The 16415-nt window shown below is 39.5% G+C and overlaps 1 protein-coding gene across 4 annotated transcripts in view; it reads right to left on the reverse strand.

Moving 5' to 3' along the window:
* Positions 1–450: 450 nt before the first annotated feature.
* The window catches only part of YWHAB (tyrosine 3-monooxygenase/tryptophan 5-monooxygenase activation protein beta), a 23394-nt gene continuing 7429 nt past the window's right edge, over positions 451–16415 (reverse strand). For all 4 annotated transcript variants that reach the window (XM_017877992.1, XM_017877993.1, XM_017877995.1 and 1 more), the window contains 5 exons: positions 7155–7457; positions 4878–5001; positions 3858–4021; positions 2859–2954; positions 451–2576 (listed from right to left, as the gene is read on the reverse strand). In XM_017877992.1, the coding sequence (XP_017733481.1) occupies positions 2520–2576; positions 2859–2954; positions 3858–4021; positions 4878–5001; positions 7155–7454 (741 nt within the window). In that variant the 5' untranslated portion in view covers positions 7455–7457 and the 3' untranslated portion in view covers positions 451–2519. The remainder of the gene's footprint in view (positions 2577–2858; positions 2955–3857; positions 4022–4877; positions 5002–7154; positions 7458–16415) is intronic.

Here is a 16415-nt window from a genome sequence, read left to right on the forward strand (position 1 = left end):
CGTGAGGAAACAGCTCTGCAGGCCACCATACAGTATGAGGACAGGTGAGACGCCAGCTTCGTGATGACCAAGCCTTATGCAACCACAGGTTACATATTTCACTGGCTTGGTTGTATCTCAGGGTTAAAAAATGGGGAAGGGATGGGGGAATACATTGAATACAATGCAAAATAACTGTCCATACGAAATCTTAGAAGTCACTAAAGAGGACCTAATACATGCATGGTTTGGTATGGAAGGTAGAGAGTTACCATGTAACGGGTGGAAAAAGGCTGTTTAATTAATGGTAATTTCTTCCCCTGTATAACACCTTGACTCTGGTCCTAAATAATGAAATAAAACTGTTTGCCTATTCTTAAAGAAAAGAGAGTTAAGAATAAGTGTGATCAGAATAGTTAGCTAGGTCTGGTAGCAACACAGATGGTGGTGACACATCAATTCACAGGCAACTAACTGATAAAATTTTTATTTCACTTTTGAATTTTTACACTTTTCCTGATTATTCTGTGTAAGGTGAAACTAGAACTGTTTAAAAGACATACACAAATCTAGTACATCAATAACCACGGATTTTTCTTTTTTGCTATACTATTTTCACAATCACGGGTGTGCTTGCTAGGCAATATAACCATCACAGAAGCAAACATTACGCAGAATACTGGTAAGGAAAAACAAAGCAAGAAGAGAGCTACCAGATATACAGACAGGCTTGGTTCCACATTCACTACTGCATTTTCAAGCGCCAAGTATTAACTGCACATTTTTGTTCAGCTAGAAAGGAGGGATTTTTTTTTTGTTTTTTTTCTCTTTTTTTGGTTTGTTTTAAATCAGTGCATAAATTTTTCTTTTCTCATTTCAGCAGATGGACAAACAGATGGACTCTACAGCTAGGTGGAATATTAAAGGTAGAGGGGTGATCCTGTGAGACTGACAGGCCTGACTATTCTCAATTCTCTCCACTGCAGTATCTATGCAACTTCCCTGAATACAGGGTCTCCTTAAACACATCTGAGCACTGAGCTGGATGACTGCACTTGAGAGACCTGGTGACAGGCACAAAGAGCATGATCAGGGCCAGCCTCAATACAGGGAGAAATCATGGATATTTAAAAATACTTTTTTGATTCAGATCCTGGTATGACTGAAGAGCAACACCGTGTTGAGAACTGGAGGAAGACAGAGCTCTGGTGCCAGAAGCTCTTCTCAACTCTTTAAAACCAGGCTTGCTCACCAAGGTGCTCAGTAATCTCTCACCCCTGCCCATATATAGCATTAAAAAGTGAACAAAAGACAGATAAAGATAGAATTCAAAAAAGAAAAAAAGTAAGGAAGCAGAGGGACAGAAACTTAGAAGAGAAAACCAAGGTCAATAGTCAAAAAGGATGGTGGGAATAAATGTGTAGATTTCAAAATTGAAAAGCCCCGAGCTAGGAAGAACCTGAAAACTGAGTACTCCTCAAGTGAAAGGCAATCTCTACAGAACGTCATTCCTTTTTTTGTTTTTGTTTTTGGAGATGAGGTCTCGCTATGTTGCCCAGGCTGGAGTGCAGTAATTCACAGGTGCAACCATAGGGCACTGCAGCCTTTAACTCCTGGGCTCGGGCGATCCTCCTGCCTCAGCCTCCCAAACAGTTGGGACTAGATGCACGCACCACCACGCCTGACTCAGGACATTATTCTTAAAGGTATTATCCAGGAAACAGATAAGGTCATTCATAAAACACACGGCTTTTTTTCTTTAGCTCAGTGTTAACAATGAAAGTAGATTCCACTATTGAAGCACAAGTTGCAAATTCGTAACATAGTGAACATATTGCTGTAGGAAAGGGGGTTCAGTCGGGTGTGTTATATGAGCACTCGAACTTTTCAAGGTGTCATAAGCCAGTTATCTGCCACAAAGAATTTCCATTTCAGGATTCGAGTTTCCTCAGAGGAAGACACTGTGGACATTTGTGGTAACGAACTTTTAAGTGGCAACAGCCCAAACAGATCAAGTGTCTTTAAGCTCCGAACAACGGCAGCATTACTGAGAATTACCATTAAACTCAAATGCCAAATGATGTGTCTCACTCCAAGTTCCAGCATCACAATATAATCTCTATAACTTTCTGTACAACTTTACAATGGAATTGTATTTCAATGGTTATTTTGATATCAGATTAAACTTTCCAAAAAGTTACACATAATTCAGGTCTATTTTTTCTACCAGTAAGAGTTCTGCTAAATTACAAAACCCCATAATCACAGTGTTCAGTTTTAAAAAAATTAAACACACAGTAATCCTGTCAATGTTAATCAAAATCAAAACTTCGGAATGCCGTGGCATTTATGTGACCAATCTGAGTTTTAGATACAAATACCAGCTGTTTATCCCATGAACCATTTTTCCTAGGCTGAGGCTGTGAAAAATCGAAAGTCGACGTATGATTCTTTTTTTTTTTTTCTTTTTTTTTATCGCACAAGGGATGTATGTGGAGGGTACAGAGTGACACTGAACAGATCACGAAGCACGAGAGACATTAGTTCTCCCCCTCCCCAGCATCTCCTTCGTCTCCCTGGTTTTCCGATGTCCACAGCTGCAAGAGAAAGAAAGCATAATCAAAGCAGGGCTACTAAAAGTTGCCTACGTAGGTGGTCCAATATGTATAATCTTATCTCATCAGTTGAAAATTATTCCTGTGTCACTGCAGACAGGGATGACTGCAAAGGTCAAAACTTCAGCAGTCATTTATAACAAATTTAACAACTTAAAACTGTATATTTAACAGGGCACAAATCCCCTCTTGAAGATAAGAGTGAATGATTAATAAGTAGGTGAATACGACAGAGACTATAAACCCTGTGGAAGTAGTACTTACAGTGAGATTGTCCCTAAGTAACTGCATGATCAGAGTGCTGTCTTTATAAGACTCTTCATTCAGTGTATCCAATTCAGCAATTGCTTCATCAAATGCCTAAAACAAAGAGCCTTTAGCAAAGAATTCACAAGTTCTCTGGAGCTAGTTTAACCCACTTTTTTTCTGCTAAGTGAATATAATTTATCTTCTTGTACAGTACTTTGGAGGAACCTAGGCTATTATTACCCTGTCTGTTAGCTGTTTCCAGCAAAAGTATAAGGTATGTTTACAAAGCACCAACCAACAATGACAGAAATTCCAAGATAAGAACTTTGCTATACCTAATAAGTAAGCAGTATTACTGCTAACCCTGGCACAGTCATTCTGGGCAAACTCATGGTATTTTTTTATTACCAAAGACATTTCTAGCAATCTTCTATTTAAAATTATTTAAAAAAAAATTTTTTTTTTTTTGTTTTAAACTAGAACTCAAAAGGTCTGGATACAAGGGACACAGTGAAACTCCCATCACTAAATCTGATTTAAGTGATGAACTTTAAGGCACCCTTCCCGAATAAAATTTTTTTAAAAGGTGTGTGCATGCTGAGAGACTACAAAAAATATGTAGAAAAGGCTAACGGAAAAATATGGAAGGTAATCCAACACACAACAAGAATGTGGTGTGTATTTCTTTTATACAACTATAATCTCAAATCTTGGTACAAGAATGACAATGTATAACCAAGGCCCAAAGCTTGGCAAGAAACAACTAACTACATTCACCTGGAACTTTCTACAACCACCCCCCAAAACACAGTAATCAAACAAAAGTCAGCAGAAGGTATTGAGAATGAATTTAAAAAGTAACAGATCTGCATTTATCTCATAAAAGATATACTCCCACCCCCAGAAAATCTTTCAAAAAAAGTCCAAGACAATGAGTATGTTCAGGAATAAAAAGAAGCTAATAACACAAGCACTGTTTTGCAATGGTTAGATATCACAAAGGGTCTTTCTCACCGTTTTTGCCAGGCTGCAGGCCTTTTCAGGAGAGTTTAGAATCTCATAGTAAAAGACTGAGAAGTTAAGTGCCAGACCAAGTCGAATTGGGTGTGTAGGCTGCATTTCTTTCTTACTAATTTCAAATGCTTCCTGGTAGGCCTGCTGGGAGTTTGACACAGTGGCTGTAACATAAAGATGAAAATATTAAAGGCTCGGTTCTTTCATAGGTATCACACATTGGACCAACTACCAAATTATTTTCTTAATCCCAAATTGGGCAGGAGCAATGATCTAGCAAATGAGGTGTCAGTGTCTCTGCCATTCAGTTATACATTTGTTAGATATTTATTCTAAACCAAGTTGTATATTAAATGCTTTGGGGGAAAACAATTATGGCAAAGTCTACTAAAGCAGTTAAGAAATACAGTTATAACCTTTAACAATACAGAATGTGAAAAACAATATGCTCCAGTGCAAAGATCACAGGCTTTAGAGTCGATAGATCCAAACTTTAATTCCCAACTCTTACTCCATCGGTCTGTGGCTTGGGCAAGTAAAAACCTCCATAAACCTCAGTTTATCTGAAAAATGGGCAGCCTGCCACCTAACTCGTAAGGTTGTGTGAAGAGAAAGTGAGACTCGAAAGTACTTGGCACATAGGCACTTAATAAAGTGTGGTTAAGATTATCACCATCACAGTAATACATGTGATAAAAGCAATGCATCACTAGGGTAGTTTCATACCACCAAGTATAACAAGTTTCACCGCTAAAAAGAGAGCTAACAAATAATACTCAAGATAAAGATCTTTTTAAATATACTGCACACCAGATTTTAATGCCCTCCATATTTCCCTGTCAGATAAATTTTTATTTGCCCACTCATGACCCCGTTCATCACAATGCTGTAGTCTTTTAAATTCTTAGTACTGTGACATTGGTGTCTAGGGCAAACAGACAAAGCAAAATTGTTAAAAGTCCCTGTGAACGAAGACTGGCTCCATTACTGGTCAAATTTCTTTTTAAAGATATTACTTACTTTGTTTGTTGTCTCCAGATGCCACTTCAGAAAGATACCTAAAATAATCTCCTTTCATTTTCAAGTAGAACACCTTACTTTCTGGTTGTGTAGCATTGGGAATAAGATATTTGTCCAACAGCTCCTAAAAAATGATCCACATTAAGACTTTAGAATTATTCACAAGATGTTAAAACTATGTTTGAGATTCAAGATATACACTACCGCTTCTAAATAATTTTTTGGAAGATTAAAAAAACACCAATTTTCATCCAAGCTACTAAATGTTGTTTAGCCCAGGTCATAACAGCAGATGCCTGTTTTCTTCTTTTAAAAATCACTTTGACCATCCATAGGGGATAATTAAAGTATAGCCATACAATGAAATGCTTTGTAGGCCTTTAAAATGATGCAGAGCTTACACAGATAATGGAAAGGCTCTCAAAAGAAATCTGAGTGAAAAAAAGCAGATTATAAATACCACAAGAATCCTATTTTAACATTAAGATACATATGTGTACATGCTCACAAATACATAAGGGAAAAGCCTGGAAGGAGTATGTTAATAATGGTTCTCTGGGTGGTAAGATTAGAAGTGATTTTACTTTCTTATTTATATTCTTCTGACTTGTTCTCCCCACCCTTTTAAACCCATAAACTGGTATTACTTCTATAATTAAAGGGGAAAAAAATCTTTCCTTAGGAGGAAAAAGGTGATAATAGAGCAAAACTGCCAAGAACTAAGTTTAAAGTCAATCTGACCTGGGTAGAAATCCCTCTTCTGCCACTTAGTATCTGTATCTGTAAGACTCTGGACAAATTACCTAATCACCTTGAGCCTCAGTTTCCTCAGCTATATGAAGGGTCATCTTCTAGGGTATAGCCATCTTCTAGGGCAGTTATAATGATAAGTAAGTTGACATACATAAAGCGCTTAACACGTTGCCTGGCACGTAGTAAGCACTCAAAGAGTAGCTAATACTATTAATAATAAATTCCTTTAAACATTTATGCTTACAACAAAAGTAGTTCTGAAGGAGTCCAAGCTTCGTATACAGAGCAATATTTTCGAAGAGTTGTTTTAGAATGTGGCATCCTGAAAAACTGGTTAAGAGGCAGTAAGTACCAAGCTCTTCTTCACATTCTTTCAGATGCTCTTAAAAGTTGGTCTACATTTCATGAATTATGGAACTTTCTTGCCCTTGGAATGCATGACACACTTCATCTGAATACCAGATGTACCTAACATTCAGGAATTAGTGCACCATTAACAAACCCCCAAATTACCAACAGGCAACAAATTTAGTCATGACACTCTTATGCCATGAGTCTAATAAAAAGAGAAGCTCAATGCAAAGCTTAGTTATAAGGGGATTTAATCAACCAAAGTGAGAAGATGCAGGGGGTGGTAGTCGTTTTAATATTCTTTGTAGACAGTGTGTAACTCCTAATGGGTTAGGGATAAGGGGTAGTGCCTGATGGCTGACACGCTTTGTACTGGTTTTCAAAAGGAGTCATGGGCAGTAACTAGGAAAGGCAGCCAGCAGGGAAGGAGGTACGTCCCCAAGTGTGAATTCCTTTTCCCTTCAAAGCAGCCCTCACTGTTCATTTTACCTGATTTCACCTGGAAGAAAAGAAAGTTCCCAATGGGCTCAGGATGTGGGGGAAAGGCAATATGATTATGATTTGTTTTAGAGTACGTACCCTTCCCATTCAATCCCAAGTGGCGGCCAGAGGGAATCAATCATCTGACTAAGGCTTATGTAAAATACAGGAGAGGAGAATGCCCCAAACACTCTGAATTTGGCTCTGGAATGCATGCCGAACTTGATGGATGTGCCTAACTTTCAGACCAAAGCAGGACAGTGCTTACAGTGTGAAGGCATGACTGGGGAGAGGCTGAAAGGCAGCTCAGCTTTTTCATCTCCCTCCCCTACTGGTGATGACATCACTACTCTGACTAATATACACAATAGCCTATCTGTGGCTGTATCTATTAAAATCCTGTCTATCTGGCCTCAATTTTATAAGATGGAGGGATGCTGAATAAATGTCACTGTTTTTCACACGTCTTTTTGATAAGAGAGGAAAGTATCTCAGAAGTGATGTACAACCTCTGATCAGGCAATAGGTGACAAAAATTATATCATATGCTTAAAAATTAGTTGTAAATCACTGGCAGCTTTCCAGTATATTCAGACACCTCTCTCTCATAAGCTATTTTGAGAGTCTGCATTTATACATTAAATTAATACTATTTAGAAACCACTGTTCAAAACAGAAGCACTGGCCACTTACCAGAACGTCATTGCAGATGTCCTGCAGTTCTGCCTCTATCTTCTCACGGTACTCTTTGCCCATCTGCTGCTTCTTCTCATTCCGCTCTGTTTTCTGCTCAATGCTGGAGATGACACGCCAGGAAGAGCGGCGGGCGCCTACCACATTCTTGTAGGCAACAGAGAGCAGATTTCTCTCTTCATTTGAGAGTTCATGCCCCTGTTCTGTGACTGCCTTCATGGCTGCAGCCATATCATCATAGCGCTCAGCCTGCTCAGCGAGTTTGGCTTTCTGTACCAGCTCACTTTTATCCATTGTCATTCCCTAGAACAAGAGCAAGAGAAAAAGAAAGAGCAAATGTCAGGCTTCGCGGCCCAGGAAACATGTGTGTGAATCTTCTTCCAACCCATCTGGATAGCGGCATACTAAATGTGAAACATCTCGTTCCAAATGCCATCAACAATACCGACCATATATTAAACACTTCTAGGGTTAAGTACTTTGCTAAGGCGTTTATATTATTTTGGTCATGTAATCTTCCCAAAAGTCCCACAGAGTAGGTATGTTCATAACAACTCCTTTCCCCTTCTTATGGGTGAAGAAATGGAGGGTAAGGGAAGACAAGTGATATGCCCAGAGCAACATGCAAATAGATGGTAGAGAGCCAGAACTCCAGCTCACATCTATCTGCCTCTAGAGCTTTTGTTTTCTTCCATTAGCCTAATTCACCTGCCTGGCACATAGAGATTGCTTAATAACTATTTCTTTAGAAGTTTATGCTTACTAGCCAGGTGCGGTGGCTCACGCCTGTAATCCCAGCACTTTGGGAGGCCGAGGCGGGCAGATCATGAGCTCAGGAGTTTGAGAGAGCCTGACCAACACAGTGAAACCCCATCTCTACCAAAAATACAAAAATTAGCCAGGCGCGGTAGCAGGCACCTGTAATCCCAGCTACTTGCGAGGTTGAGGCAGGAGGATCGCTTGAAACCAGAAGGCAGAGGTTGCAGTGGGCCAATATCGCGCCACTGGACTCCAGCCTGGGCAACAGAGTGAGACTCCGTCTCAAAAAAAAAAAAAAAAAAAAAAGTTTATGCTTACTATATATATGTCCTTGACTTCTCTCAGTAATTGTCTGGTTTGTCTGTTTTAATGACCTTAATCCAACTATATCCTGTAATACAGGAAGTCCTCTCTTCACTGTCCTGTAAGGAACTCTGGTTTTGACTAACCCTGTTTTTTCCATAGTACAGGAAAAAGTAAGTATGATGACTGCTTCAACCAATCCTGAAGCAAAAGATATGATTTTAAATGATCTATCTGGCTGCACCCATCAAGCAGTAGATACCCGAAAGATGGGAAAGATTATCATCATATCTTCTGTAATCTGCTAACTTTGTTACTAGGACACACTGCACAGGAAGAACATAAACTAAGGGCAGTCAGACTTGGGCTCTATCTAACACTAGCTCTGCTACTTACTTACACTTACAAGTGGCATGACCTTGGTTAAATCACTTAACCTGAGAGCTTCAGTTTCTCACCGGGCAGTAAGAACACTACCCAGGGCTGGATGTGGTGACTCAAGACTGGGATCCCAGGAGTTCAAGATTATCCTGGCAAATTAGTCTCTAATATAGTAAGACCTCATCTCTACAAAAGAAGAAAAAATTAGCTGGGTGTGATGGTGTGCACCTGTAGTCCCAGCTAATCAGGAGGCTGAGGTGGGAGGATCACTTGAGCCCAGAATTCCAGGATGCAGTGAGCCGTGACTGTGCCACTACACTCCAGCCTGGGCAACCAACTGAGACCCCTGTCTCTAAAAAAAAAAAAAAAAAGAAACAACACTACCAACTCTTTTAGTGGGCCTGTTATGAGGAACAAAAGACCTGATACATGTGAAGGCACCTTGAAAAAATATAAAGCATTATATAAAAATATCAGGCACTAATTTTGTATATGGTATAGGTTGCAAGAGAAAGGGGTATATAACAAGATGTAGAGCGCCAGAACTTGAAACCATAACTGAATTCATCTGAACCATAACTGAGTTCATTTAAAGTTTTTCTGAAATAGACAAAAATCCTAGTGACTTCAGTTTATCAATTTATCAAATCCATACACCAATCAGTGAATACCTCTTATCAACTCACCACAGTCAATTCCCCACTGCAATAATCACAATAATCACCATTTACAGAGTGCGGTCAGTAATTTTAATAAGTAATTTTTGGATAAAATAATTGAAGAGTTATTTACTAAACAAGAAGAGTTAATTTTATGTATTGTTGGTTTAAATATTGATATATCAATCTGTGCCACACAGTATAAAAATATGCTAGTATCTTGAAGTATAAAAACATGAAATACTACTTTAGACAGCAGTAATAATGTCAGGTTTTTTTGTGTGTTTTATTTATTTGTTTTTTTGAGACAGCGTCTCACTCTGTCACCCAGGCTGTAGTGCAGTGGCGCGATCTCAGTTCACTGCAACCTCTACCTTCAGGGTTCAAGCGATTCTCCTGCCTTGGCCTCCTAGGTAGCTGGGATTACAGGTACTTTCCACCGTGCACAGCTAACTTTTGTATTTTAAGTAGAGATGGGTTTTCGCCATTTTAGCCAGGCTGGTCTTGAATACCTAACACCTCAGGTGATCTGCCCGCCTTGGCCTCCCAAAGTGCTTGGGACTTACAGGTGTGACCAACCGTGCCTAGCCAATGTCAGTATTTTTAAAACAAATTCTTTCATTACTATATACATGGTATCACAATTTAAGGCTCTGAAAATGATTATTTGTTTGGAGACAGAATCTCACTCTGTCACCCAGACTGGAGTGCAAGCAGTGATGTGATCTCGGTTCACTGCAACCTCCGCCTCCTGGGTTCAAGCGATTCTCCTCAGCCACCCGAGTAGCTGGGACTATAGGCATGTGCCACCACACTCAACTGATTTTGTATTTTTAGTAGAGACGGGCTTTCACTATGTTGCTCAGGCTGGTCTTGAACTCCTGACCTCAGGTGATCTGCTCGCCTCAGCCTCCCAAAGTGCTGGGATTACAGGTGTGAGCCACCGTGTCTGGCCTCTTTGCTATTTTAAAATCAATCATTTTTGGCCAGGTGCAGTGGCTCATGCCTGTAACCCTAGCACTTTGGGAGGCCGAGGCAGGCGAATCACAAGGTCAGGATATCGAGACCATCCTGGCTAACAAGGTGAAACCCCATCGCTACTAAAAATACAAAAAATTAGCCAGGGGTGGTGGCACGTGCCTATAGTCCCAGCTACTGGGGAGGCTGAGGCAAGAGAATGGCTTGAACCCAGGAGATAGAGGTTGCAGTGACCAAAGATTGTGCCATTGCCCTCCAGTCTGGGCAACAGAGCCAGATTACATCTCAAAAAAAAAAAAAATCCAAGAAAGTATGACCTCCACTCACAAAATGGTTTTGCCTCAAAAGTCATTTCTGTATTTTCAAGAGAGAAATTCTACACACAGGGCCCTATCACCTAAAAATGTTTTAAGGGAGCACAATAAGATATACTCAAAATCTAGGTGATTCAGAAAGAATTAATTCTCCAGTTCCTATGATTTTTCTTCCTGCTATTATTTAAATTACATGCAGAGCTGTGTCTTATATGAGGCTCACTAATTGTAAGCTTACACTCAGCGAGGCAAGTCTCACTTTGATCCATCTGACATCTTCACTCACAACACTAGAATGAAGCTAAGGTAAAGAGAGTAACCCTCAAGAAACATTCCATTTGTTCCCTTCTATTTCCCAGAACCTCCACAGCAGTTAGAAGAGGACATGTGGTAGTTCTGTCCAATGAAAGATAAGTAGAAATGATGCTACTTCCAGGCTAACACTGTGAATATCCTACATGTGGCTCCCCAGGCTCTCTTCCCTTACAGCAGCCATTGAGAAGGCCATGTATTCTAGGTGGTACAGTCATGCAACTGCAGAGTTTTTGTCAGTCTGAGTCCCTGGGTGACCGTATAGTGCAAGACTCCTGCAGACCTGCATTGGACATGCAGGGTGAAAACAAAAGAAACTTCTGTTGGGTTAAAACATTGAGATGCTGGAGCTGTTGGTTACCACAAGACAACCTGTTCTACTCTAATACAAGGACATCAAAAATACTCTATCACCTTAAAATTATATAGTCGGCCCTCTGTATCTGCAGGTTCCAGATACATAGATTCAACCAACCGTGGTGGCAAATAAAGACGGAAAAAAACAAAATAAACAAGGATCTTCAGATTTTGGTATCCCCAGGTGTACTGGAACCAACACCCCCCAGCTACCAAAGGATGACCACTGTCTCAATATGTCTAACTTTCTTTACCATAAGGTCTTTGAGAGCAGGATAATAAATATCTTCATCATTAAATAACCCTACTTCATGGTTCCTGAAAGTGCCAGGTACACCAGAGAGAAGTCAACTTTCAATGACCCAACAACCTTTAGAAAATTTCCAGACTGTAGACTAATTCGAAGTTAGAAGTCACTTAGAGGCCCACTTCAAAGTTCATAAAACAGTACCTGGAAACTCTACCTATGGATGACTCCAAATCATAAACTACTGGCCAAAAGCCAATTCAGAGTTAAGCCGTCCCATGTGATATCATAATGGAGTAATAAAGGATTGCTATTGCTAAATAATGCCATCAACCTCTTCAGCTCAACTAGGTCCGGAAATTAAGCTACCCCCCTTTTACTTCTCTCCTTCTCAAGCATTAAAAGTTAAATCATACTACTCCAAAGAATCTGGACTGTTCAATGCGACCTCCCAAAGATGCCTTCCCTATTTCCTAAAATAAAATGTACCCTTTCTGTTTGGGGCCAGCTGTTTTATGCTTCTCTGAGATTACTGCAAGATTTCTTAGAGATTGAGAACCATCATGGCACGATAAGACTGCACACCTTTTAAAAATCTGTATCCATTTATCTGTTTCAAATGTTTTTAATTACACACATACAGAAACAACTTACAACAAACAAAATCCATAGCTAAATGTCCTGATGGCTACTGCTTACATAACTTTTGACTTATATAACATGGATTTTGAAGCAACTAGACCAATTTCAACAGGAAATGGGTTACACAACACCCAGCAGTTTGGAGGAAGGCAGCAAACAAAGGAGAAATGAAATTGTTCCTATTTCTATGTCTACAATAAATCTCTCACCCAAAATCTTGCCCTAGTGGCACTGCTTTCAATCACTCATTATCTATAGTCCCCTCCATGCCTTTCCTATAAGACCCATTTTCCTATAACTCTGATCAAGTCACTTCCTGCTCAAAATTATTTAAAGTTCCCTGATGCCAAAAGCAGAGTCAGATTTCCTCCCCTATCAGTGAAAGCTTGTCAGTCTATCTTCCAGACCCCCACATCATGCCTTCCACATCATATGTGTTTCTGCCAAAACAGTTTTCTTATATACGAAGTACGCTTTTCTATCTTTGCTCACCAAGTCACTCCCTCTAACTGGAATGGCTTTTCCCAAATTTACTGTGCATACAAGATTCTTCACAGTGTGGCTCAGATACCATCCCTTCCATGAAGCCTTTCTTAAGCTGCTTAAGCCATAGCCACACGTGCCTATTCACTTAAAATGTGGCTAGTGCCACATACTGAAATCATATTTTGTTCATAATGGGTTAAGTATAAACAAACAGAATTAATTTCACTTTAAAAAAATTTTTTAATGCAGCTACCAGAAAAATTTAAATTACATGTGGCTTACATTCTATTTCTACTGGACAGCATTGCTCTAAGATGAATATATTCTCACAAAGCATTTCGCTGATATCTGTCAATGTCTTATCACGTTTCTTCAGTACTAAAATTACTTATATAGTATCTCCTATTTCCCTTCCTACACCATAAGCTCCTTTGGGCATATCTCCCACAGCATCCTGTACATAATTGGTAGGAATAAGTATCTGCTGAATGAACGAACTGATCCTGAAATGTAAGCATCAAACTGCAGAGTTGGAGAGTTCTCCGTTTTCTCAAATAATTCAAAGCACCTATTAGCCTCACAAGCATATTAAATCTTCATTACATTTGTACCTAGTTCCTTGGATTTCTGTGCCCTCTGAAACTCAAAGAGTAATTCCCAAATTACTCTTCCAGTTAGGCATGACGGATCACATCTATAATCCCAGTGCTTTCAGAGGCCAAAGATGGAGCATCGCTTGAGACCAGGAGTTCAAGACCAGCCAACATAGTAGGATTTTGTCTCTACAAAAAATTAAGTATTAGCCAGGTGTGGTGGCTCATGCCTATGGTCCCAGCTACTTGGGAGGCTGAGATGGGAGAATCGCTTGAGGCTAGGAGGCCAGGGATGCAGTGAGCCATGATTGCACCACTGCACTCCAGCCTGGGTGACAGAGACCCTGTCTCAAAACAAACAAAAAATTACTCTTCCTAAATTACCTCTAGTCTTGCCTTTGTCCTTACTTAGTAACTTTTAACGACTCCCTTTGGACTACTCCATCAAATTTAAGCTCTACCTGGCTTTGAAATTCCTGATAAATTGTCTCCTCTTTACTTGTTTGGCTTTCTCATCCACTGTTCTCCAACATGTGCCTTTCTCTCAGGCTGGCCAGCACCGCATGCTCTATAAACACCATGCTCAAACATGTCTGAAACTGTTTTTGTCATCTAGTGTGCTCTCCTATTTACTGCTTGCCTATCCAAACTGCATCCATTCATCTAGGGCTACAAACCCTTCCCTGACTGCCCTTACCTTGCCTATGACTCCGAATACACTTATAGCCTATTACAAGGTCTAGGGCTTCTTTATGTAATTCTATGATACAGATGAGTACTGTAACATTTACAGCTTCACCTGTGTGCCCTCAAAGGAAAGCTTCATATTTGTTTCACATTTAATGCTTACAACTGTACTAAGCACAAAACTCACATGCAAATGAATATCAAGTTTCTACAAATCATTATTGGGAGAGCACAAGGAACACAGAGTACCTATACGTAGTACAGTCAGAAGGCAGCAGGACTGTGTGACACAGCACAATATGCCACTATACAGCCATGTAAGCATGTTAAATCTCATTCCAATCCATAAAATAAAGATGGCATCTACCTCAGGAGAGTTGCTGTGAAGATAAGGGGCAGGGAATTAAAGAATACTAAATGTGGAAATCTTCCTTGAAAAATGCACAGTGCAAAATCAAACTGAAGTACTATTATTCTTCTCCACGACTATTACACTGTAGTAGCCCACAAAACCGTAAGCTTGAATTTTCTTTTTAAATATATAAATTTGTGAGAAAAGCAAAAGTCTAGATTAATCTTGTATAGGTAGTATGTTATGTTAAAATGAACACACATGTTAACTGTAACTGAAGTTTATCCATTAGTTTCTAATTGAATTTTCTAGTGATACACCATGATGGTTTTTAATCAAGACCTACTGTTGTTCCAAGACTTTGAATGAGGTTCCCACTAAAAAAAAAAGTCAGCAAGATACTCTTTATTTGTCTCCTAAAAAGTTTTTGAAAGACTATAGTCTCATCATCAGGCCTGGCACCACTACAGAAACGTCAAGATACTGGGGCAGGCAAACTCATTAGAGGCCACAAAGGGCCCAACCCTGCAGTAAACCAAGAGATTTTCCTTGTGCTGGGCACATTTCAGGAAGACATTGACATGCTTGAGAACAGGAGCTCTCCAGGACACCTACATGATGATGATGGCTGTCAATCTGTTCTAAGCCACTGGATGCAGCAAGTCAGGACTGGGAAGCATTTGTTGATAAACACAGAGATTGCTTAGTGAAAAAATGGAAGCAAATCTAAATATCCAACAATATGGGAATGGTTTAAAAAATAAGGAGATTGGCCAGGTGCACTGGCTCACACATGTAATCCCAGCACTTTGGGAGGCCAAGGCAGGCAGATCACCTGAAGTCAGGAGTTTCAGACCAGCCTGGCCAACGTGGTGAAACCCCATCTCTACTAAAAATACAAAAAAAATGAGCCGGGGTGGTGCATTACTGTAATCCCAGCTACTCGGGAGGCTGAGGCAGGAGAATCACTTGAACTCGGGAGGTGGAGGTTGCAGTGAGCCAAGATTGCGCCACTGCACTCCAGCCTGGGCGACAAGAGCGAAACTCCATCTCAAAAAAAAGGGGGGTGGGGGGAGAGACAGATGGTACAAGATTACGTGGCCATCAAAAGAAGAGCTTTAATGTCATAAAGAGACTTATTGAAGAGCAATGGGGGCTGGGGGGAGGAAGCTGCACAATAATATTTTATTTCTGTAAAATATCCCCTCAAGAGCAAACAAACCCAAAAAGAAAGGTTAACACCAAATGGTTAACACTGGCTCTCTCTGGGTAATAACATCATTATATCCTCATTTTCTTATCTTTCTGAATTTTCTTCAAGTATGTATTACTTTTAAAAAATCTTGGTACTATTTATTTTTTTAAGAAAAAAAGTGTTTTTCTGTTTAAAAAGAGAAACCAAGGGTGCAGATAAACAGCTATGAAACATAATTCTAAAGGTACTCACAAAATAGCATTTTCTTCAAAGAAAGAAAATCCTAAATCAGATAATAAATGCTGAAAATAGAGGATCTAGGAAACAGCCTAGCGCCTCTATCTCAATTCCTTCCCCAAGGGATATCTTTCTAGTCAGGGTCAAAATACTGAGAAGTTACTTCCCAGTGGCTAGAGCAGATATCCTAGGACAAGAATCAAAAAAGAAAGAAAAGAAAAAGAAGACTACCTATTGCTAGTCCATTTTTTTTATAAAGGCACTGCAAAGACAGAGTTGAAAATGACAGCTGTAGCCTTTAAAAGCACTGGCTTTCAGCTATGTTTTGTTTCCAAGGAAAAGAACATGCTCAATTCTAAAATAATAAACTTTGAGTTTAATAATTTGCTGGAAATTTCAAATGAGGACTCCATTACTATATGCCAGGAATTACCCAAGCTCTATACATATAAAATATATGGTGGGGTCTGCTTTTAGCAAGCCTTACATACACATCTGAGCTTCTAAAGAGAAAGTAGGTGATTTTTCTACATTTCCACATTACAACTTATCTGAATCTGTTTTCTCAGTGTTTAAAGGAGACATTAATAGCTATCAAATAAGAAAATGAACATAAAATGCCCATATAGTGTTGGTTAGAGTAAAGGCTCATAGCCATTCTTATTCTTTATTCTTAAGCTACCTCACAAAAATGTAACACATATAATCCAATGTGTGTTGAAATAACTACAAAATGAAAACTACCAAATTTCTTTTCTT

Source organism: Rhinopithecus bieti, unplaced genomic scaffold (genome assembly GCF_001698545.2).
Source record: "Rhinopithecus bieti isolate Rb0 unplaced genomic scaffold, ASM169854v2 scaffold_10347, whole genome shotgun sequence".
Lineage (NCBI taxonomy): Eukaryota > Metazoa > Chordata > Mammalia > Primates > Cercopithecidae > Rhinopithecus > Rhinopithecus bieti.